Source organism: Balaenoptera musculus, chromosome 3, assembly GCF_009873245.2.
Source record: "Balaenoptera musculus isolate JJ_BM4_2016_0621 chromosome 3, mBalMus1.pri.v3, whole genome shotgun sequence".
Taxonomy (NCBI): Eukaryota; Metazoa; Chordata; class Mammalia; order Artiodactyla; family Balaenopteridae; genus Balaenoptera; species Balaenoptera musculus.
The window spans coordinates 111,436,538-111,458,596 of record NC_045787.1 but is presented as its reverse complement, the minus strand read 5'-3'; the positions used below and the strand labels follow the sequence as shown (position 1 = coordinate 111,458,596).

Genomic DNA, 22,059 nt, shown 5'->3' with positions numbered 1-22,059 from the left:
CCCGGCCGAGCATACCTTAGCTCGATTCGGATCCAAGTTGGAGCGGGCGTTGGGCCAGGGATGACGGTACCCAGTCCAGGGTCGGGATCTCGCCGTGGAGCCGTACTAATGGCCCCGGCGCGCCTCGAAGAGCCCTTGCCTGCCCCGCGCCCCGGAGGCTTACTTTAAGGCCAAGGAGCCGCAGCTGGCGGTGCAGACGAGGCGGGAGCATGCGGAGTGCTCGTCTCGGAGCATCCCAGCCCCCAAGCTTCGCCGCAAGCCCAGGCCCTCTCCTCAGCTCCCGGCTAGAAGGTGGCCCGCCTGTCCGGCGAGGAGCCGCCTCCTCACCGCCCGCCGTGCAAGAGTCGAGCCGGGAGAGCTCGGGGAGCGGCCAGGGCCCCACGCTGTGCCCACTTTGCACACCCGCTCTCCGGCCCGCGCCCCTGTTTACAGCGTCCTTGTGTATGTCGGACTGACTGTATAGAATTATAAATCTGTCTATATCGACTTGTCCATGTACATCTATTAAAACCATAGTACGAGCGTGCTAACCACTGCCGAGCCCTGACTGCTTCATTCGGTCTTGGAGGGAAGGCGGGTAGAAAGGGAACTGCACCCCCGTGGGCCCTGCAAGTAGGAGAGAAGAGCCGAGGCCGACCCCGCCAGAGGACCCTACCCCCACTTGCCCACCACCATTCCAGACCAGTTCAACCCGGCTCCCTTGAGGGCGCAGCCCGGCGCTCCGAGCTCCCTTTGCGCGCGCGCGCGCGCAGGCGCGCGCCCGATACGCATCGGCGGTGCGGCTCAGCCCCCCGGCGCCGCGCGCGGGCCGCTCTAGCCTGGACCACCCGCCCTACCCGACCGCCGGATTCTGCAGGCTCTTCCCAGACTGGGTCTGCAGTGACCCTCCAGGCTTTTAGGGTGCTTCGCGGCCTTTGTCTGCTGGGAGCTTGGCGGTGGGAGCCGCTGAGAGCCTCTTTAGACCTGGGGTTGCCTGTTCTCCTATAGGCCCAGTGCCCCCACCTTGAGCCCTGCTCTGGCTGTTCCAGGAGGACTAAGGGTGCTGGATCCGCCAGAGTCGAGCCAGGGCCTCCACATCGAAATCCCACCCAGGGGCATATGACTGTTCCGGTGGAAGTGTCCATCACACAGAACTCACTTCTCACTTACTTTCCATGCCAACTTATCGGTTGCTTCCGCCGCCGCCGCCACCCTCCCCCGACTTTTGGAAACTACTGAACAAGACCAGCCTGTAAACTGCCTGTAAATTCTGCTTCTCTTAAGTAAGTCACTTCTAATGGCAAAACAAAATGTCTGCAGCTGTAGCGGGGGAGGAAGGAGGGGTTGGTATTCTGCTTTAGAATCACCTTGTGATTGTCACTGCCCCGGAGCTGGACCCAGGCAAGCCCTAGATGGGAGTGGGGCACAGCCATGGGCTTAGTCATGAGCTAATAGCTGGAGAACCCTATGCACACATTCCTAAACTGGGTCAACACTGCCTCTGAGGTCAGGAGTGTTGTCCCTATTATACAGATGATGGAACCAAGGCTCCATCACACCATGCACTGGGCCAAGGTCACACGGATTCCAAAGCCAGGCATCTTTCCACTGGTCTTCTCACCTTCAGATGAGGAGTGAGGGGTCCTTGCTGGAGGATGGCTCAGCCTGATGCTGTAGGACTTGGAGTGAAGGGTTCTGAGAAGGACAGGGCCAGATACACAGGCTGGAGGAGGGAGGAGGGGGGAGGGAAGGTTGGGGCAGGGGGCTGGAGCCAGACCACCCCTCCCCCAACGGCTGCAGTCCAGAGCTCCGACCCCTCACTCTCTGGAAACATAAACACAATCACATCTGGACTCAGAGTGCCTCCCCCAGCCTCACACATCTGCCAAGGCCAGGGGGCCCTGGTCTCAGCTGAGAGCAGGAGGCAGGGGAGACCTAGAAGGAGGTGGGACTGGAGAGAAGTGGGAGGCAGAGAGGCCTCTCTGAAAGTCAGGCCCGGTCTCAGGTGAGAGGAGGGCCGAAGAGGAGCTCTGGTAGAGACTTAGTGTGGAGGTGGGGCCACAGGCCAAACAGCTGCAGCCAGGAGGAAAGGCAGAAGCAGTGCAGAATGACCCCATCATCCATCAAGGACCACGGCCAACAAGGTGAGTGTAGGACCCAGCCTTGGGCCCCCCCATCTATTCTGTGCCTGCAGATAGTACCCAGCCCTCCCTAGCTACACCAACTGCAGGGTCATCTCTGGAGGGGGGAATGAGGAACACACGGGGTTCTGAAAGTCACGTCCTCTGAGAAAAGGCAGAAAGTCCTAGTCCTGCTCTGCCCAAAGAAGACTGGGGAGGCTTCATATACTGTGCTCCTGCCCTTGGTGCTGGGGATGGAGAAGTGGGAAACAGACACAGTCCCTGCTCTCATGGACAAGTAAACAAACACGTATAATTACAAACTGGGCTGAGTGCTTTTGAAGAAAAAGAACATGGTGTTGTGAGTAAGAAAAAATGAAAGTCCTGCTTCAAACAGGATAGTCAGGCAAGGCTGTTCAGGAGGAGATGGCGCCATCTCCGTCTTCAGTGGCAAGCGGTATCATATACTGAGCCCATTCGGGGTCCAGGGCCCTCTGCTAAGGGCACGCTTCTCATAGATGAGCCCCTTTTACCTGCACCGCAGCCCCATGAGAACGATCCTCATTATCCCCTTTCCCTGATGAGGCCCCTGAGGCTTAAAGAAGCCACACAGCAGGAAGTGATGGAATGGATTCAAACCCAGTCACTCCCCACTCTCTACCTTCCGCACTGGGCTGCCCCATGCCAAGCACCATGGGCAACATGGCAGGGGAGGGTGTCTGACCTTGAAGAGATCATAATTTCTGCTGGCCACACAGGACTGGCCCGCAGGAAATAGAAAAGCAGATTTGTTCTTACTTGGTACTGACAAAGTGACCCCTAAAGGGCTGCTGCAGATTTAGAGGGGCCATGAATTAGGGACAAGAGGGCAAGAGGCTGGTGCCCAGCACGGGTTTGAAGGCACTGTGGGCACCAAAGGAGAATGGGGTGAGCCACTGTGTGCAACCCCTGTAGTGCCTGGTCATTGAGGGAGAGGAGCCGAGTCACCTCCCCTAGCTTTATGGCCCTCCCTCTGGGCCACCAGAGTCACCTGGAGGGGGAGGGGGAAATCACAGCTGGAAAAGCTGCCTTGCAGAGGGGCATTGCCTGGGGAGTCCAAGCCCTAGAGGTGGCTCTGGGTGGCCCTTCAGCTCCACATGCCTCAGCCTGCTGCTGCCCCATGAAATAGCAGTGGGACCTCAGTCGCCAAGAGGGCCAGTCTGGGAAATGAGAGTGAGGGTGGTTTTCTGCCCAGGGACCTCCCCATTTCCTGGGCCAGTTACTTGGCTCGGGCATCCACAGGAACTTTTGCTGTGGTCTTTGAGAGCGAGAGTTTGAGTTCTGGCGCTACCTCTGAGTTGCCCTGGACAAGAGGCTTAATTAAGGTCTCTGAGCCTGTTTCCTCTTCAGTAAAAGGGAATAACGACAATCACTTCACACAGCTGTCTAAAGGATTAAATGAGATAATGCACATAAAGTGCTGGCATATAGTAAGTGCTCAGTAAATTGTTATTGATGTTGGAATTGTTATTGTTGATGTTATTATTATTAAAGTGATATGTCTTGCCTCTCCTCCTGAGGGCCCTGTCCCCCACTTTCCACATTAATAGGGCATCTCTTAAGATTCTCAACAGGTCATTTCTGAAAATGTCATTTGGGGCCCAACTTGGATTTCCCTCCAGCTTTGCTGGGTGCCATGAATGTGAGTCATGATTGACAGTCCTGCTGATTTCCCCACCTGCCTTACTTTCCCCACTTCATTCCACCCCTGGAACCATCCTAGACTTGGGCCCCCAGTAACCCAGCCTTGGGCCCTCTGTAACTCTCCTGATGGGAATCACATTGGTGTTGGGCTAGGGAGTGGGGGTGGCGAGGGAGAAAATTATAATTCGTGTCCAGGCTGGACTCAGCTGTGCTCTGGGAGAGAGAAAAAGGGCCCCAGGCCCCAGGATTTGCCTTTGCCAAGCTCATTCGGCTAGGTGGGAGAGGAACGGAGGACACAGGTGACAGCTGGGACTGAGGAAGCCCTCGGTGTGGGCAGCAGAATGAGGTGGGCAGGCGGGGACACAGAGAAGCTTCCTGGTGAAGGCAGGGCCCTGGAATATCAACCATGAAATCCAAACTCCTGTCTCGTTCAGTGTTACGAGCTTCTCGTTTCCTAGATGGGCGCTTCCAGTCTGCCTCCCAGGCTTCCTCTCAGCCCTTGACGGTCTGCCTCCTTGCCCCTCTCCCCACAGGAACCCCAGTCTTCACACTCCTGTGTTGCCTTCGCAGGGCCCTGGGCCTTGCCTCCCAACTGGCTGTGTAACCCAGAGCCGGTGCCCACCGATCGAGAGGCTGCAGGGCACCCAGGAGACACAGTGCCAGCGCTCAGCCAGGTTGGGGAGCCTGCGATCCCGTGAATCAGGACGCTGCCGAGGAGCAGGTCAGGGTGCAGGAAGCTGCATTTGGAGCAGGGTGGAGGCAGAGGGCAGGATGGCCTTCGTGGCACATGAAAGCTTCTCTGGGTGATCGGTCACGTGGTCGCACACCTCACTATGCGCCGTCCCCTGCTGTGCGCTGTACCTGTTTTATTTATCTTGTGAGCCTCGTTTTCTAGATGAGGAAGCTAAGGCTCGGGGTGTCATGTGACCTGTCCAAAGGCACGCAGCTTTAGAGCCTTGGATCTCAGCCTGTCTGACTGCAGGCAGAGCCTGTGGCTTAACTTCTGTGGGCACGGCCTCCCGCAGGCAGGGTTGCTGCAGCCCCCGAGAGCCAGGATGTAGCGGCAAACAGGTGTGGACAGCAATGTGTGGAGAGTGTCTGCACATAGTCGGTGCTCAGTAACGATCTGCTGAATAAAAGAAGTGAAGGGCTGCCTTCCCTGATACCTCACTCCACAAGACATATCCTGGCCTTCCTCCCTCTCCCCACTCCTTTCTCTCTTCTCTTGCTTCTTTCCCTCCTCCTCTCACTCCCTCCCTCCCCCCCTCTCAGCACAGGCAGCTCCTGGCGCTGCTTTTAAAAGTGTATCTGAACAACAACAACAATTCAAAAATGGGCAAAGGACTTTGAACAGACATTTCCCCAAAGAAGACAAATGGCCAGTAAACACACGAAAAGATGCTCAACATCACTAGTCGTTAGGGAAATGCAAATCAAAACCACAATGAGATACCACTACACATCCATTACGACGGCTCTTACCAAAAAAGCAGAAAATAACAAGTGTTGGTAAGGATGTGGAGAAATTAGAACCTTTGTGCATTGCTGGTAGGAATGCAAAATGGTGCCACTGTGGAAAACAGTATGGTGATTCCCTAAAAAAAATAAACATAGAATTACTATATGATCCAGAAATTCCACTTCTGGGTACATACCGAAAAGAAACAAAAGCAGGGACTCAAACACATATTTGTACACCCATGTTCATAGCAGAATTATTGACAATAGCCTAAAGGTAGGAGCAACCCATGCTCATCAACAGATGAATAAACAAAATGTGGCATGTACATACAATGGAGTACTATTCAGCCTTGAAACAGAAGGAAATTCTGACAGACCCTACTACATGGATGAACCTTGAAGACATTATGCTAAGTGAAATAGGCCAGACACAAAAGGACAAACATTGTATGATTGCACTTATATGAGGTACCTGGAATAGGCAAACTCATACAGACAGAAAGTAGGATGGTGGTTGCCAGGGGCAGGGAGGAGAGGGGAATGGGGAGTTAGTGTTTAATGGGTATAGAGCTTCATTTTGGGATGACGAAAAGGTTCTGGAGATGGATGGTGGTGATGGTTGCACAACAATATGAATGTGCTTAATGTCACTGAACTGTGCACTTTAAAAAAGGTTAAAATGGTAAATTTCATGTTATGTGCATTTTATCACACTTTAAAAAAAAAAAAAGTATATCTGTGTCTATGCCTCTACCTTATCCAGAGAGGCATTCAGAGACTGGTGCCCAGGACTCCTGGGGGCTGAACCCACTTACCAGAGCTGGTGTGGTGCTTGCTGGAAAACCTTTCCTTGCCGCCCTCTTCAACTGGTACCCTTTGAGGCCCCAGTTACAGCTGAACCCCCTTGTGGCCCTCACCCATCCTCCATCCCTCTGTGCAGCATAGCAGTGGGACCCCATTAAGGACACGTCCCCTACTAAGTGTCTACTATATGGCCAAGAGAAAGTAAATGGGGCCGATGACTTCTCTATAAGCTTAGCATAAAATTAAATAATAGGTTTGCCATTGCCTTTTTTTAAAAACTGAGCTTCTTTGTCAAAACACTAAACAAGGCAAGCTACAGAACATTATATAAGCACGGTACCATTTTTATTTTTACACATGTACAGAGAAATTACTGGATGTGTTAACAAAGTGTTAACACCAGCTACCTTTGGGTGGTGGGAAATAAGGGATTTTTTTTTTTTCATTTTTCCTTTCCATGTTTTTTGCACTAAGCATGTATTACTTTTGTCATGATGGAATGAAACATCAAATATTATTTTAAAAATGCAAAGAACTGTGATCTGTAGGACAGGGAGTGGCCTTCTGCCTACAGGTCCCTGTCCTCACCCCAGAGGGGTCAGTCATCACCTCCCTGGGATAATGTGTCAACCCCCAGGATTCAGCCTCACGCTGGGGGCAGGCCAGTGTGACAGGTGGTGTCAAGTAAACCTTTACAGATTTTTATAGAAGTGAAATTTTTGTTTTCAAATACTTTCTTCTTTAAACAGATGCCAAATTAGTAGGTGCCAAGAGGAGTGTTCAGAGAGAAGAAGAATTTGTAATGATCTTGTATATTGCAAAGCAGAGAGAACTCAGTTTAAAAACGGCTCTCCTAAGCCGTAAGGGTGCCCATCCCTGTCCCATTTGTCCCCTCGCTGCATCCCCCAGCCCCGCCCTCCTAATCCTCCAACTCAAACCTATTTACACTCTTACCTTGCTTTCACACACACACGTGCACCCACACGCATGCACGCACACACTGTGTGTGCCTGCCAGCCAGCATGATCATGGAATCTTTATTAAAGAGGTCCGAATTACCAAGGTTTTACTGCACTACTAAAAATAGTCATGCTTACTTAGCCTGTTTAATAAGCACACCATTTCTGATTTTTCTGCCTGAGTAAACTGAAACATCATTCCAGAAATACGTTTTTACTGAAACAAGAAAGCTTGATTTTTCCTTCCCTGTTCATACACTCTTCTCCCTCTTTCCCCTTCTGCCTCCTCTCTCCATCCCCTGTGTCCCCCTCAGCTCCCCACCCTTCTCTTTTTGAAATTTCAAAACATAGAGGGGAAAGTAACAGTAATTTGGACTTGGCTTTTACGCAAAATGGACCAATTTTTTTAAGTGTTGGTAATTTGTCCCGAAAATGGATATAGGGAGTTGGGCTGGAAAAGCTTTGAAGAATGGGGTTTTATGAGTGGAAAATGAGGCCTGAGTGTGCGGGAATGTGAGCTTCACCTCCCTCTGTGCCTGGGACAGTGCGGCACATGTGATAATCAGAGCTGAGAGCACCATTACCGCCATTATCACATTATATTATTAGTATTCGTCAGAATCAGACAAAGCACATTAACCCATTTAATTGAACAAAGAGCTTAACGCCCCAGTGACTTCACGGAAAGTGCTTGGAAAACCCTCCAAGACACTGCAGCCACAAAGCAGCCGGCCACTTTGCCGCTTGCCAGGCGGTGGCGGGGCCAGCAAGGGTTTCCCCAAACCGTTCCCGCTGTGGCCTCGCTGGGAACTTTCCAGGACACACTAGAATGGATGCTGATCCCCACCCTTACTGCAGCCTTTTCATGCACACACCTCTCTCTTCCTCTGGGTAGACATGATCTAATAAAGGCTATATTTGGACAAAACACACACACACACACACACACACACAAGACAGTGTGGCCAAGGACCCCCCCCTCCATCTCCCAAACTAGCACTCCTGCTGAGTCTCGGAAGCTGGTCCTGAGTACAGGCACACACAGTTCATGGCTTCTCCTGAGCTTGGTGCCCACGCCTCTAAAGCTTCTTGCTTCCTCCTCAGTCTCTGCTGAGGCCACCCCCGGGCAGCCCCCCAGGCTCACAGAGACTGGCCCAGCCCATCAAGGCAAGGATACCCACTGAGCCTAGGCTGGGGGAGGTGCCCGGGAGAGGCCAGGGCCCCTCTGGATTCTAGCCCCTGGGCTGGGCTCCTCCCTGGGGTCTGGCTGTCCCTTCCCGGAGCCCGAGTTTCCTCTTCTGTCAGTGGGCACTGGGTCTGCCTGCTTGCCTCTTGGGGTTTGCTGTCAGGCTTTGAAGAGACCATGGACGCGAACAGTATGTAAGGCTTTCAGGTGTGCTGTTGCTTCAGAGGCACAAAATTGTCCTTTATCATCTCACTGACCTCCTGCTGCTAGAGAATCTCTGAGTGGGAAAGCTCTTCCTTGGTCAACATGCCCAGCCTCCTCCCCTCCAGATTCCCCCACAGTGCCCCTGCCAGCTGGCCCACAGGGAAATATCTCGCTTTATGTCACTGGGGACAGTGGCACTCCCAAGGCCTCAGCAGGGATGCTGCACTGCCCCAGATCCTCCACTGGGTCAGGAGCTACCACTTGAGTGAGATGGCATCACCCTCCCACCCTGAAATCCACTTCCACTGGGTCTGGGGCAGCAAGGCACAAGAAGGCCCCACGACAGGCCCAGCCCTGCCAACCTCTGGGGGGATGAGAACCAGAGACAAGTAGGTCACAGAGGTTAAGAGTGTGGGCTTTGGAGTTAGACAGAGCCTGGGTTCTACTCAGAGCCGTACCACTTACTGCCACATAACCTCTCTAAGCCTCAGTTTCCTCATCTGTACAATGGGGATAAATGTGAAAAGCTATGTGCAATGTTTGGCACTGTGCCTGTGACATGATAGGCTCAAAATAACTCCTGGGTCTCTGCTGCCTGCTTTCTTCCTCCCCCATCAGGACTCTAATGCTGGCAGATGTCAGCCCATCCATCACTGGCATCCAGGTGTTACAGCATAACCTCTCAGTCCACGGCCCTCCTCCTGGTTCTAGAGGAATTATGATCTGATTTAAGGTCAGGTATGAAAGTTCAAGGGTGAGAGTATGAAAAAGGAGATATCAAGGCTAACCAGAGCAATCTGGGAAGGCTTCCTGTTAGAGGGAGCCTAATGCTGAGTCTTGAAGGACAGGTAGATGGGAATGGGTGTGCAGGAGTGGAGGTGAGAATGAGCTGGGCAAAGGGGGGCCCTGGAAGACATGGGGAGAGGGAGGGGGAGACAGAATAGAGAAGCCTTAAATGCCAGGTGAGGGGGAGCAGGCCATTCTCAGAGAGGAAGCAAGAATCAAATCTGGCCAGGTCACTGCCCTGCTTCAAAATTGCCAAGCTGCGGTACTCAGCATCATGCTCAATGTACTTCCCCAATCTCCCCCCCACCTCGCCCATACTGCAGGCTGTGGCCACACCAGCTTCGCAGCTCCCACCCTCTTTCTTTTGTGCCTGTGGTTCCTTCTGCCTGGAATGCCCTTCCACCTACCACTGGCACAGCTGTGCATGCACATGCATGCACACGCACGCACACGTGCACACACCCACGCACACTGCTTAACTTTTTTTTTTTTTTTTTTTTGGCCACACCGTGCAGCATGCAGGATCTTAGTTCCTGACCAGGGATCGAATGCGGGCCCCGGTAGTGAAAGTGCGGAGTCCTAACCACTGACCCGCCAGGGAATTCCCAGCATTTTTTTCAAGATGAAAATTGTGTTGTTTCTCCTGATTATAAAATACATATTGATTCTTAAAATTCAAAAAGTTCAGAAAAGTGTGAGGACAAAGTCAAGACCACCAAACCACTACTAATATGATTATCCTTCCAGACATCGCTCAGCACACACACGTGCATGTACACATATGCTACATACACTCACTCAGTGTTACATAAAGGACGTCAGATCACATGTTGCTTTAGAAGCCACTTTTTCAATCATATAATATCAAGAACATCTATTCTTATCAACAAATCACTATTTTAGGGGCCACATGTATGGACTCATACTAATTCAACCAGTCGCCTCACCAGTGGGCATTAGGTAATTCCTTGATTTCTTTTGCTGTGTTTCTATCACAACAGGCCACAGTAAACATCCTTATCCCTGCATCTCTGTGCATTTGTCATTTGGCTCTTCAGGATAATTTCATAAGCAGAACTGTTGGGCCATAGGAACACATGCATAAAATCTAATCCATATTGCTTTCTGAAAAAGCCACACCTATTTGCACTGCCAAAGTGAACGGTGGTGCCATCTCCTTACCCTGGCCAGTACTAGGTTTCGTCTATCGTCCTTGCCACCTGAAAGAGAATATCTCACTGCCACTGTGTGTGTGGTTTTATTTATTTCTCACTTTCTTTTTTTTAAAATACAAATGGTGTCACGTATGTACAGTTCTGCACCTGGCTTTTTCCACCTGACACTTCTTTCACACCTTTTCCACTTGCTTATTCAAGAATCAGGTAAAAAGTCACCGACTCAGGTCAAGAACCTCCCAAAGTACCCCCTCTGATGCCCACAGCTTCTCCTCTTGCTGCTGAGGTATCAGTGGGTACAGGAGCAGGCAGGGGGCCAGAAAGGATGGAATACAGCATCCCCACCTAGGAAGCCAGCCTCCTGGGCAGCAATGACGAGGCTGGCTTATCCTGCCTGCTGAGCTCACGCCTGCTCAGCACATCCCATCGGCCGGCCAAGCCTCCCTGTGGGCCTGCTTGACTGAAACCCAGGGAAGGGTGACTTCTAAGCCAAACCCCTCTTCTGCCCAGGCTATAATTTCCTGATTAAGTGCCACACACTGATTGCTTCCTGCTGCCCTTTCCATCTCTGGGGCTCCCAGGGCTCCTGAGCCAGGAGCCGCTGGACCAGCAGACTTCAGAGCTTCCACCAGGTAGCAAGAAAGTGCCAGGAAACTGGCTAAATGAGACCCGTTTGAGGGACCACCTTCCCTCCTCCCAGAGGCAGGCCCTGCTCAGGAGGGAATTAGGGCTTGATTTTTAAGGTTCAAAAAATAGCTTTGATAAGAAGGAACAAGGTTGCTGTGAGACAGTAGAGCAGAGGGGGACACGTGTGGTCTGCGTTCAAATACTAACTGCCCTCCAGTGATGATCTTGCCAAGTAACAATCTCTCTGAGCGCCACTTGCCCACCTATAAGATGAGGATAACAATTCCCTAGAGGACGTTGCACCGTATTATAGCAGGGCAGTTAGAGCCAGACACGCTTGGTTCTTCCCCCTTAGTTATACAGCCTTGGGTAGGTTACATTGCCTCTTCGAACCTCAGTTTTGCCACCTGTTTAATGGGGATAATGAAAGTACCTAAGTGTTGTTATGAGATTCAAATCATATATGTCAAAGTGTCTTAAACAGAACTACTGATAAAACAGAAGGTGGTATTTTCCACAGCCAAAGAGAACAGGCCATACCTTTGGAGCCTCAGCCTGACCTCTGCTTGGACTCCTCCTTCGCTGGCCCAGCAGCATGTTTTGAAGAGTCTTTTCATCTCATGCCCCAATCCCAGGCATCAAGACCCCAGTGGGTAAGGAGGGAGTCAAGGGGCAGCTGTGCTCTCAGGACACTGAGCTCTGGGCAGTGGGGTGCCTCTGCTGTGAAAGGTCATTGCCCCATCACCAGTTTACAAAAGTTGGGGTCAACCTCCAGTTTCCTCAGAGTTTTAGAGCAGACTCTTCATCCCCTTCTGGCCTCTTCCACACTTCCTTTTGAGACCTCAGTTTCATTTTGTAAAATGCCAGTCACATTTGGTGCCACCACCCTCAGGGGTACTTCACCTAGATGCCTCAGATCACAGCTGGAGGCTCAGTCAGTGGTTCGTAAAGCCCTCTAAACATATCCCAATTTTAGCCTAAGAGGTCCTTATTACACACAGCCATCTTTACGTCACCCAAACATGATGCAGACCCCACATGGTTGAATCTCTTCATAGGGCTCCATTTTTAAAAGACACAGTTCAGGCCTTCCCTGGTGGCGCAGTGGTTAAGAATCCGTCTGCCAATGCAGGGGACACGGGTTCGAGACCTGGTCCGGGAAGATCCCACATGCCGCGGAGCAACTAAGCCCGTGTGCCACAACTACTGAGCCCGTGTGCCACAACAACTGAAGCCCGCGTGCCTAGAGCCTGTGCCTCGCAACAAGAGAAGCCACCGCAACAAGAGAAGCCACCGCAATGAGAAGCCCGCACACCGCAATGAAGATTAGCCCCCGCTCACTGCAACTAGAGAGAGCCCTTGCGCAGCAACAAAGACCCAACACAGCCAAAAATAAATAAATTAATTAATTTTTAAAAATAAAAACAAATAAATAAAAGACACAGTTCAGCAACCAAAAATCATCCCTAAATAATTCCCATCATTATTTGCCTCTCTCAAGGAATATCCAGTTGTCACCTTACAAGGATACTTGCTGTCTCCATTTGTCCCCTTTCCATTCTCACCCTCCAGCTGGGTCGGAGCCTCTGTCCAAAGTCTCTGACTCCCAGCCTTGGCTTTTACTTCCTTCCTCCTCCATGTCCCGGCTCCTATCGTGTAGGTCCAATGAGCCTTGCCCATTACCCTGCTTCTCCACAGTGAAGGAGGAGCCAGGAGCCAACCGAGAAAGCACAGATGCTCCCCTTTCCTTCCAGCTCTCCAGCCCTGCCTCCCCCATCCCCCTAGGGCTGCATCACACCAAGCCTCAAGTGAAATCAGAGCTAGAACTCGGGGAAGGTGCGGCAGGCATGTGGCTGACCAAGCACAGACGAAATTCTTGGTGCAGAGCGTGGGGAAGAGTGGGGTGCTCGTGTGTTGGTAACTCTCACCCCATCACACTGAGCTCCTTTCTCCTAATTTCCCAACCCCTGTGACTAGAATCAGCAACAATTCCCTCTCCTTTCTGAGTAGCCTAGTTAGGAATTCAGACCCGTCTTCTCCTGACCTGGTGAAGGGCGGTTCGTTTTACAAGGTGTCCTGTCTCACCCACATTTGGGGAAAACATCAAGATGTGCAGTTTCCAGCGTCTCAGTATTGGATTTTTAGGGACTGTTGGACTGAAGAGGAGCACTTATATTCTCAGTCCTGCCTGGATTTCCATATTATAGAGACTGCTTCCTGCTGATGGAATCAACAAGCAGTTTAAAAAAAAAAAAAAAATCCAGCCACCTTCCAAACACCCCTAGCCTTGGATTCCATATCCTTCTTACAAGAGCTGGGGGAGAGGCTGGGTGTGACCAGAAGACTCAGACCCAGGTCCTGGGTATCCCACTGCCGCCCCAAACCACCCAGCTGGCAGGACAGAGATGGGCGAGCCACTTGGGGACAGCTCTGCTGGATCCCGGCGCTGGGGGGAGGAGGAGGAGGGTCCTGCTTTCCACAGCCAGGCCTGGGCAAGCAGAGCCACTTCTGCCCCAAGCAAATCAATTGAAAGCCTTGGCCAAGCCTGTTTGAGTTGGTGAGAGCCCAAGTGGGAATTCCAATCTGCCAGTGTTTGCTCTGCAGGCAAAGAGAGCCAAACAGAAATGCTGCTCTGGGACTTTACACCAAATATCCAGTGGCTTGTTCTGCCAGCAGCGCTGAGCCAGCCCTCTGCACATCACCCTCTCCCAGCTCCCTGCTCTGTGAAAGCCTCTGCTTGTGCCCTTAAAGGAAGCTTGCCCTCCCACACCACAGCCCCACAGCCCGTGCCTGGGCTTCCCTGCTGGGACCAGGCCCTGCAGGTGCAACCGGCCATCCCGTACCAGCTCCACCTGGACATGCATTCCCCCCACCCCCAGGTTCCTGACCTCTGCTTCCTGCTCTCAGCTCCATGCTTGCACCTCTCCGCCCCCCAGCCCCGGCCATCTTGTCACTGGCCTAGACCCTCTCAGCCCCTGATCAGGACAGCCCACTGCAGCTGGCCTCACAGCAGAGGCAGAGCTGACAGCCAGAAAGCACGAACCATAGTTGACTATGTCTTTCTTTTTTTTACACTGTCACATGTATTTTATTTGATCTTTATAGCTGAACAGTTTTATCAGTTTTATCAGCCCATTTCTCAGACGAAATAGCTGAGGTTTCAAAAGACCAGACACCTTGCCCGAGGTCACCTGATTAAGGAATCCAAGTCTCCTGACTCTAAAACCATGGTACTCACTAACTTGCCTCCCTGCAGAAATTTTTAAATCTTTTGTTCACTCCCAGAGGCCTAGGGCAATTACCACGATTCCTAGTGACAGCAGGCGGAGGTGGAGGTGTTTCCGCATTCCCCCATGCAACACTGGCACATCCAGTGTGGGCAGTTGGCAACGTCTGCTTTATCCCAGCCCTGAATCGGAGCCACTGCCTGAGGCCTGCATCCTGGGCTGACTGGGCTGCACCCATCAGAGTCCCCCCGGAAGCCCCCAGCCAAGAGTCACCCCCTTCACAGTTAGGTACTGGGTGTACACCCCGCTTACTTCAGGGCCATCTCCCAGGGCACTGGCACAAAGTTCTCTCCACCCGAGGAAGGAGCGAGGCCTGACGCCCTGCCCTCAGAGGGCTCCCCCACTGCATGGCGATGGGTCTCACGCTCCAGAGCAATCCTTCTGGGCACCGTTTCACACAGTTCTCAGTTTGGTCCTGAGTGTGATCATCTGCAAATGGAAATGATCTGAGTATCTTACAAGACACATGCTCTCTGCATTCAAACAATTATTGTCACTTCCTCAGGGAAATTTTCTCTCCTCTGTTCTGGCCGGATGACTGTCTCCCCTAGATAACCGTGGGCACCAAGAGGGCCAGGACGAGACTGTGGCTTTCTCGTCACAGAACCCCCAGCACCCTGCACAGCTCAGGAAATAGTAGTCGGGTGAATGAAACCATGAGTAACAGCTTCCACCAGCCCTTGTCCTCTGGCTTCAGGGGTGCCATCATCCAGGCCTGGAGACCACGGGCCCCCCATGGGACCCTTGACCAGCCATTCTCAATTCTACGTGTTTTCTACTCAACTGACTCCCCAGGGTGGGCCTGGGCACCCAGCTACAGATGCTGGTTTCCCACCCCAGCTGGAGTCCCACCCCAGAACTCATTTCTCCTCTAAGAATAGGGCACCACCAAGGTGACAGGCCTCAAGAACACTCCCCAGAAATGGGAGCAGAGGGGGCACTGCCGGGCCTCTGGTCTGGCCAGTCGGGAGCAAGGGGTGCCAGCCACCCTGCCCCACCTGGGCCTTCAGATGGCTCCATGATGGCTGGACTGGGGTGGTGCCAGGACCTTGCCAACTGTGGCAGTCATTTGGCCAGGGATGACACAGAAAATGGCACCTTTCGAGTAAAGAGTTCTAACTAACTTAAGGGGAGGGAGCAGCCCAAAGCGCCCAATGCTGCCACTCCTGTGGCCCCTGCATGAGGTGCCCCCCTGAGCTGCATGCCACACAATAGTATCCTTCCAGTCACGGCTGCACCCCTGGGGCACCACCATCACTGCGAGCCTGGGAGAAGCAGAGTAGAACTCCAAAGAGGGGCCTCCAGGGCTCTGGGTGCACAGAGAGAGCTGTAGCTCTGCCAGGTGTGGGCACGCCCACAAAGATGAGCGCAGCAGAGCTTCCAGGATCACAGGGCCACACCAGCTCAAAGGAGCCATGCACTCTTATGGGGCCGCTGGAAGCCCTTCTCGGTCCGGGGTCCTCAGGTGGCCTTCCCAGGAACCCGGTGGGTCCTTGATGCTGAGGTCAAAGGAGGAGAGAGCCAGTGTGGACCCTAGGTGTGTCTTCTGGTCAGGGTGGGCCTTGAGCCTCCCTCTCCCCACTCCCTACTTCCAAGGTCTGGCTGTGTCATGTGAGGGGGTAATCAGACTTCATGGGCATCTACTCAGGCCCAGTTCCCAAAGGTGGAGAAATGCCATGGTCACAGCAGCCGTGAAGAGGCCAACTCAGAAAACCTGTGTTTAATTGGCGGGACAGGGTGTCACAGCCTGCGAGGCCCTCGGTGCCTGGGTGCCCACATCCAGCTACTTCTCCTCGACCTTCTCCAAGGACTGGGACTGCTTCTTCTGGGGCAAGTCTTCAAGCATCAGGCTCAGCACGTGCACGATCTCGTAGTACAGCTCCTGAAGCCTGGAAATGGAGGCGGAGAGGAGGCCTGAGCTCACGAAGGGGGTCCATGCCACCCTGGCCCTGCCCACGGCACTCTCGCACCTGCACGTTCACCACTCCTGGTAGGTGTGGGGTCAGGGAAGAGCAAGGACTTCGGAGCCACATAGGGCTGGGCTGGAAGCCCGGCTGTGCCCCCCTACCTGTGGCCCCAGGAGTAAAGTCATTTCACCACATGTGTCAGGTGGGAGGCAACAGACTCCTGGGCTCGGAGTGAGGTGAGCACGTGGAGGTGCCCAGACGCTGCCTGATCCACGCTTGGGCCAACACTGGGCATTCCTAGATGCCCTCCTTTTAGTTCCTCCTGTCTACGAAGCCCTCAAGGCAGCTTTTGTTGAGAAACCAGGCTAATCGTGCTCCTCCCCTTCCTGCAAGTAATGGCCAGAATGACCCCAGCTAACTCACACTGAGCACAGCCCAGGGCCAGGCCAAGCTCAGAGCTTCACACACATTGCTTCCATAGAGTCAGCCCCTCCTGTGCCAGGTAGGAAAGGGACAAAGATTTTGCCAGAGTCACACAGCACCAAGCCAGGAGCTGCAGCTTCTGACTTGCCAGCCAGCGGTGTTCTCTCGGCCCTCCGAAAAGTGCTTGGTGAGGAGGGTCTTGGAGAGTCAGAGGAGCCACTATTTAAAAACAGGTCAGGGTGGGCTGGGGAGGGCCAGTGGGCAGAGCCTCCCCCAGCCACAGGCCCGTCCGCACAGCAGCCCAGCCCCTGCGCACCGCCAGGAAGGGCCTTGCCCTACCCACCCTGCACATCAGCCATTGCCCCCCTGGGCCTGGGGCCGGGGTCAGCGGGGCTGGGACTGACTTGTAGATGGTAGCATCCTGGTTGTCCAGAGTGGACAAGTAGACATCAATGAAGGGTAGGCTCGTGCCAAAATCATCCAAGACCATGGGGTCAGTGTGCCGCAGGGTCTTCTTGAACTTCTCCACCAGCTCAGTGAAACTTTTGTGGTCAACGTTCTTCTGGAGAGGGAAGCATAAAGAGAGCAAGGATGAGGAGGTGGTGACCGGGCTGCACAGGGACCTGGGGACCCTCCATGTGGGGCCCAGGCAGAGGCCTGAGTCCAATCACAGTTCACCCCAACCCCTTCTGGGCCTGGGCCCCCCGACTGAGGTCACCTGGTGAGCCACCATCCCTGACGTGAGGACAGGTGACACGGGACGGAATCGGTGAGAGCCGGAGCGTGGCTCAGCATTTCACCCTGTTCTGGACAAACCTGGGGCACACCAAGACAGGCGGACGTCTCCACCTCAGAGAGGAGGCTGAGGAGGGAGGCACCGGCCACTTGGGGGAGAAAGGGGCAGCATGCTGTTCAGGACCCGGCCGAGCACCCCGGCAGCTCAGAGCACTTCGGCTGAAAAGAGAGGACTCTCCTGCAGCCCCTCACAGTTGCATCATGCTTGACAGAAAATCTCCAGCCCACCGTGCTCATTCTTGTTCCAGTTTAGAAAAACTGAGGTTAGTAACACCTGTCAGGGCCTCCGTGGCTTCGCCCACTCAGCGGACGGGGACCAAGCCTGCCTGGCACCCAGCGAGTCCTCAGGAACAAGAGAGCTCCAGGCAAAAGGCCCAACAATAGAGTTTTGCCCATGAAGGAGGGAAATATTATAATCACAACACTCAACACTTGAAGAGGTCCAGAGAAATACAAAAATGCAGAGAATAACATCTGACTCTGAAAAGTACAGGGGGGGTGAGTAGCTGACTTACCAAATGCCACAGATGCCTAAGGCCACCCGCCCTCCACGCAGGCCCCAAGGCCCATCTTCCTGACCATTGCTTCAGCCCTGACTGTCCCTCTGCTTGTCCGCCGGCCCGTGGAGACCACCTACCTGTGTCTGCATCAGCTTGCTGACCTCCTCCTGTTGCCGCTTCAAAATCACATGCTTCTCTTCCATGAGTGTCATGTGTCTCTCTAGCATCAGCTCCCGCTCAAACTTTTTGACAGAGTCCTAGAGGGTGGGAGGATGGAGGTAAGATGTGGGCTCTCAGTGCGCACCACTCCCTTCTTCCCCAGTCTCCCGCTGCTGCTCAGGCCCCTCAGCAGGAGGATCCCCTCACAGGCCAGCCCCCAGCTCAAGCTGCCAACTGCAGCTGCAGTGACTTCCCAAGCACCTATCCTGCAGGCCACCATCATGAGCGAGGGAAAATGCAGGGCTCAGGGAAAAGAGTCAGGGTTGGGTAGAGAGGCACGCACCTGGTCACCCCCCCTCCACTTCGGGAGGGAGATAGTTCAGTGTCCTCCCTTGAGACTTGGCCCATCCACCTGCCACACTTACCACTCCCCCATCCTGACAAGCACCACCTCACCTCAGTGTGAATGATCATCACACCCACGAACATGCTAAGGAAGACGAAGGAGGCAAGCAAGATGAAGATGATGGTGAACGAACGGCTCAGAATAAAATTCCGGGCATCCAGCTGCTGCTGCAGGTCTGTCCAGCCATCGACCTGCTCAGGCAAGGCAGAGTATGCTGAGCGCCTAGGCCCAGAGCGGCAGGCCTCCTCTCACCTACCGTGGGGAGCCCCAGCCCCACCGAGGAGCAGGCCGGCTTCCTTCCACATCAGCCCTGCAACACCCCCTAATCCTCTGACTGCAGGGCATACATGCTGGCCTGGAGCTGCATGGCTCCACTGGGTGGGGGCACTTCTGATCAAGGTACCCTAAGGGCTCTCCTCCAAAAGGCCTTCCATCCTTCCCCAAAAGACAATGCTTCTCTGCCAGGCCCTCCTTTGGAAAGACCCCAATCTTTCCAGAGTCCAGCAGAATCTAGACTTTGAGACTTGGGCTTTGCAGGCTTCTTCTGGGTGGATTTGTGACAGCCTGTTCCCAAAAAGGCTATGTGACATGGGTTTCCCTTCTAAATTAAACTTAATCTGAATGAATTATCTTTTGAAAACTTTTTGAAAGTTTTACACCCCCGTGGGACAAATAAGAATGCTCTAGGGAGTCACAAGATTAGAGAAAGTGATGAACTCCTGGCCAGGGCACTGGCCTATCCTTAGTCCTAGGAGGCCAGCCCCCAGCTTCCTCAGCCCAGCTAAGTGTCTGAACGTGGGAAAGGCTCCAAGGGAGGCCCAGCATGTCCACACGCTCACACCAGCTGCCAGTCCCTTCTCAAGTCCCCTGCCCCTACCACTGTTCCCAAACACGGTACCGTGGCCAAGCTGAAGAGGGTAAAGAAGGCCAGAGCCAGGTTCCCCCAGTTATTCAGGTCAGCCCTCTCTGGAACTCCAAATAGGCAGAAGCCCAGGACAGCGAAGATGTACATCAGGACGAAGAGCAGGATGAGCACAGAGGCCACGGTGTAGGCTGTCTGCCCCACAGCGGTGATGAGCGTCTGCAAGGCAGAGGCACTGGGGCTAGGCCAGGCTGCAAGGCTGGGTTGGACTCAGAGGACAGAAGTCCAGCCTGTCCCAACACCAGCTGCCCCAGCATCCAGTGCCTTGCCTGGCACATGGCAGATGCTCCATAAATGGTTGGATGAATCAATGAGTGAATGAATGGGTACTGTGCCCAGACTGAGGGCTGGACGAACCTAACAGTGGTTCACCAATGCTTGGCCTCCACGCTCAGTTACCCATGGGTGGAGCGCCCATGGTGCCCCAGGTCTCGTGTAGTCTCCCCATCAGCACCACTAAGCACTCCACTTGAACCCCAGCCTGCCTTTGTGGTCATCCTAAGGTGTCCTGTCCTGCTCCTCAGCTGAGGGCCAGCCCTGAATGCTCTTCCAGGCCGAGGAGGAGTACGGGAACTACCCTGGGAGTGGGAATGAAGAAGGCTGAGAGAAATAGGACTTCTCAATTTTTCTGGGCCCTATTTCACAGGCAGGTCTCCATCTTGTGACCTCAGTCTTCCCCCATGAGATGGGTGTTTGCCTTATCTCCCATGCCTCATCGTTCATTCTCCATGCCCTGGAGTCTTGCATATACATGTTCAGCTACCTTGATACTGTCACAGATACCATGTCAAGGTAGGAAGATGTTCCCATTTCAAGATGCAGGATCAGAGGCTCAAAGAAGCAAAATGCCTTGGTCACAGTCACACTCCGATAGAACGACAGAGCTGGAACACATTCTCTAGCCCCTTGCCTTGTGCCACCACAGTCAACCACAAAAGCCCCTCTTTCAAAGCCAAGATACTATTTATTGACTTAGCAGTAGGAAAGGAGGTACTGGTGGAGCTGGGACACAGGACAGTGAAGTTTTGACAGTCTGGGGTAAAGTGCAAAACAGAGAGACAACCCAGGAGCACTGGGGCTGCCCTGTATGTGGACCACTTTGGCAGCTGCCTGCAGGGGTGAATGCACACCCGACGCCCCCCCTCCCCTCCTTGGGGGAAGAAAAATCAGTGTTTAGGGATTAATTCCAAAAGAACTGAGCTGTAAAAAATTGCCTCCAATCCTGCAAGAGAGACAGAACTTCTTTCCCAAGACTGCTAAGACTGAAGAGGTAAGAACTCATGAAAAATGCAGCAATGGGACGCAGTCTGCAGGTGAGGTCTTCAGGATGGGGAGGGGCAGGGCCACGTGGAAGAACCTGAGGTACCTTGGAAGGATGAGGGAGAGGCCCCGGCTGGGTCTCCCACTTCCAGGCTAGTGCACAGGCCCAGTGCCACCTGAGGTCAAAGCCAAGCAGCCTCGGAAACAGCTGTGCAGAAAAAGTCACGCTCTCCAGAAGCCTGTGTGGGACTGACTCCTGACTGTTGGTCTTGGCCACGTTCTTCAAGCAACATCCAGACAGGCCCCATTATTCTGCAGTCTAGAAGGTTCAGAAATCTAGTCCCAGGAATGAGCCTCCAAGGTGGGAGAGCTGAGTCCAGGATGTTGGACCACCAGAGAACTCCCAGCCCCGTGGAATATTAATTGGTGAGAACTCTCCAAGAGGTCTCCACCCCAACACTAAGACCCGACTCCATCCAAGGGCCAGCAAGCTCCAGTGCTGGATGCCTCATGCCAAACAACTGGCAAGACAGGAACACAACCCCACCCATTAGCAGTCAGGCAGCCTAAAGTCATACTAAGCTCAGAGACACCCCAAAACACACCACCAGGTGCAGCACTGCCCATCAGAGGGACAAGATACAGCCCCACCCACCAGAACACAGGCACCAGTCGCCCCCACCAGGAAGCCTACACAAGTCACTGGACCAACCTCACCCACTGGGGGCAGACAACAGAAGTAAGAGGAACTATGATCCTGCAGCCTGCATAAAGGATACTCCAAACACAGTAAGTTAAACAAAATGAGAAGACAGAGAAATATGCAGCAGATGAAGAGCAAGGTAAAAACCCACAAGACCAAACAAATGAAGAGGAGACAGGCAGTCTATCTGAAAAAGAATTCAGAGTAATGATAGTAAAGATGATCCAAAGTCTTGGAAATAGAATGGAGAAAATACAATAAATGTTTAACAAGGAGCTAGAAGAACTAAAGAGCAAACAAACAGTGATGAACAACACAATAACAGAAATTTAAAATACTCTAGAAGGAATCAATAGCAGAATAACTGAGACAGAAGAACGGATAAGTGAGCTGGAAGATAAAATGGTGGAAATAACTGCCATGGGGCAGAATAAAGAAAAAAGAATGAAAAGAATTGAGGACAGTCTCAGAGACCTCTGGGACAACATTAAATGCACCAACATTCGAAGTATAGGGGTCCAAGAAGAAGGAGAGAAAAAGAAAGGGTCTGAGAAAATATTTGAAGTGATTATAGTTGAAAACTTCCCTAACATGGGAAAGGAAAGAGTCAATCAAATCCAGGAAGCGCAGAGAGTCCCTTACAGGACAAACCCAAGGAGAAACACGCTGAGACACATATTAATCAAACTGTCAAAAATTAAATACAAAGAAAA

The 22,059-nt window shown here is 52.9% G+C and overlaps 1 protein-coding gene across 1 annotated transcript in view; it reads right to left on the bottom strand.

The window, feature by feature from the left end:
- Positions 1-15,965: 15,965 nt before the first annotated feature.
- CATSPER3 (cation channel sperm associated 3) overlaps positions 15,966-22,059 on the bottom strand; it is a 40,496-nt gene continuing 34,402 nt past the window's right edge. Inside the window, exons 4-8 of the mRNA XM_036847664.1 lie at positions 19,360-19,542; positions 18,512-18,652; positions 18,034-18,153; positions 17,006-17,163; positions 15,966-16,160 (exon numbers count right to left, since the gene is read on the bottom strand). Coding sequence (XP_036703559.1) covers positions 16,055-16,160; positions 17,006-17,163; positions 18,034-18,153; positions 18,512-18,652; positions 19,360-19,542 — 708 coding nt within the window. The 3' untranslated portion in view covers positions 15,966-16,054. The remainder of the gene's footprint in view (positions 16,161-17,005; positions 17,164-18,033; positions 18,154-18,511; positions 18,653-19,359; positions 19,543-22,059) is intronic.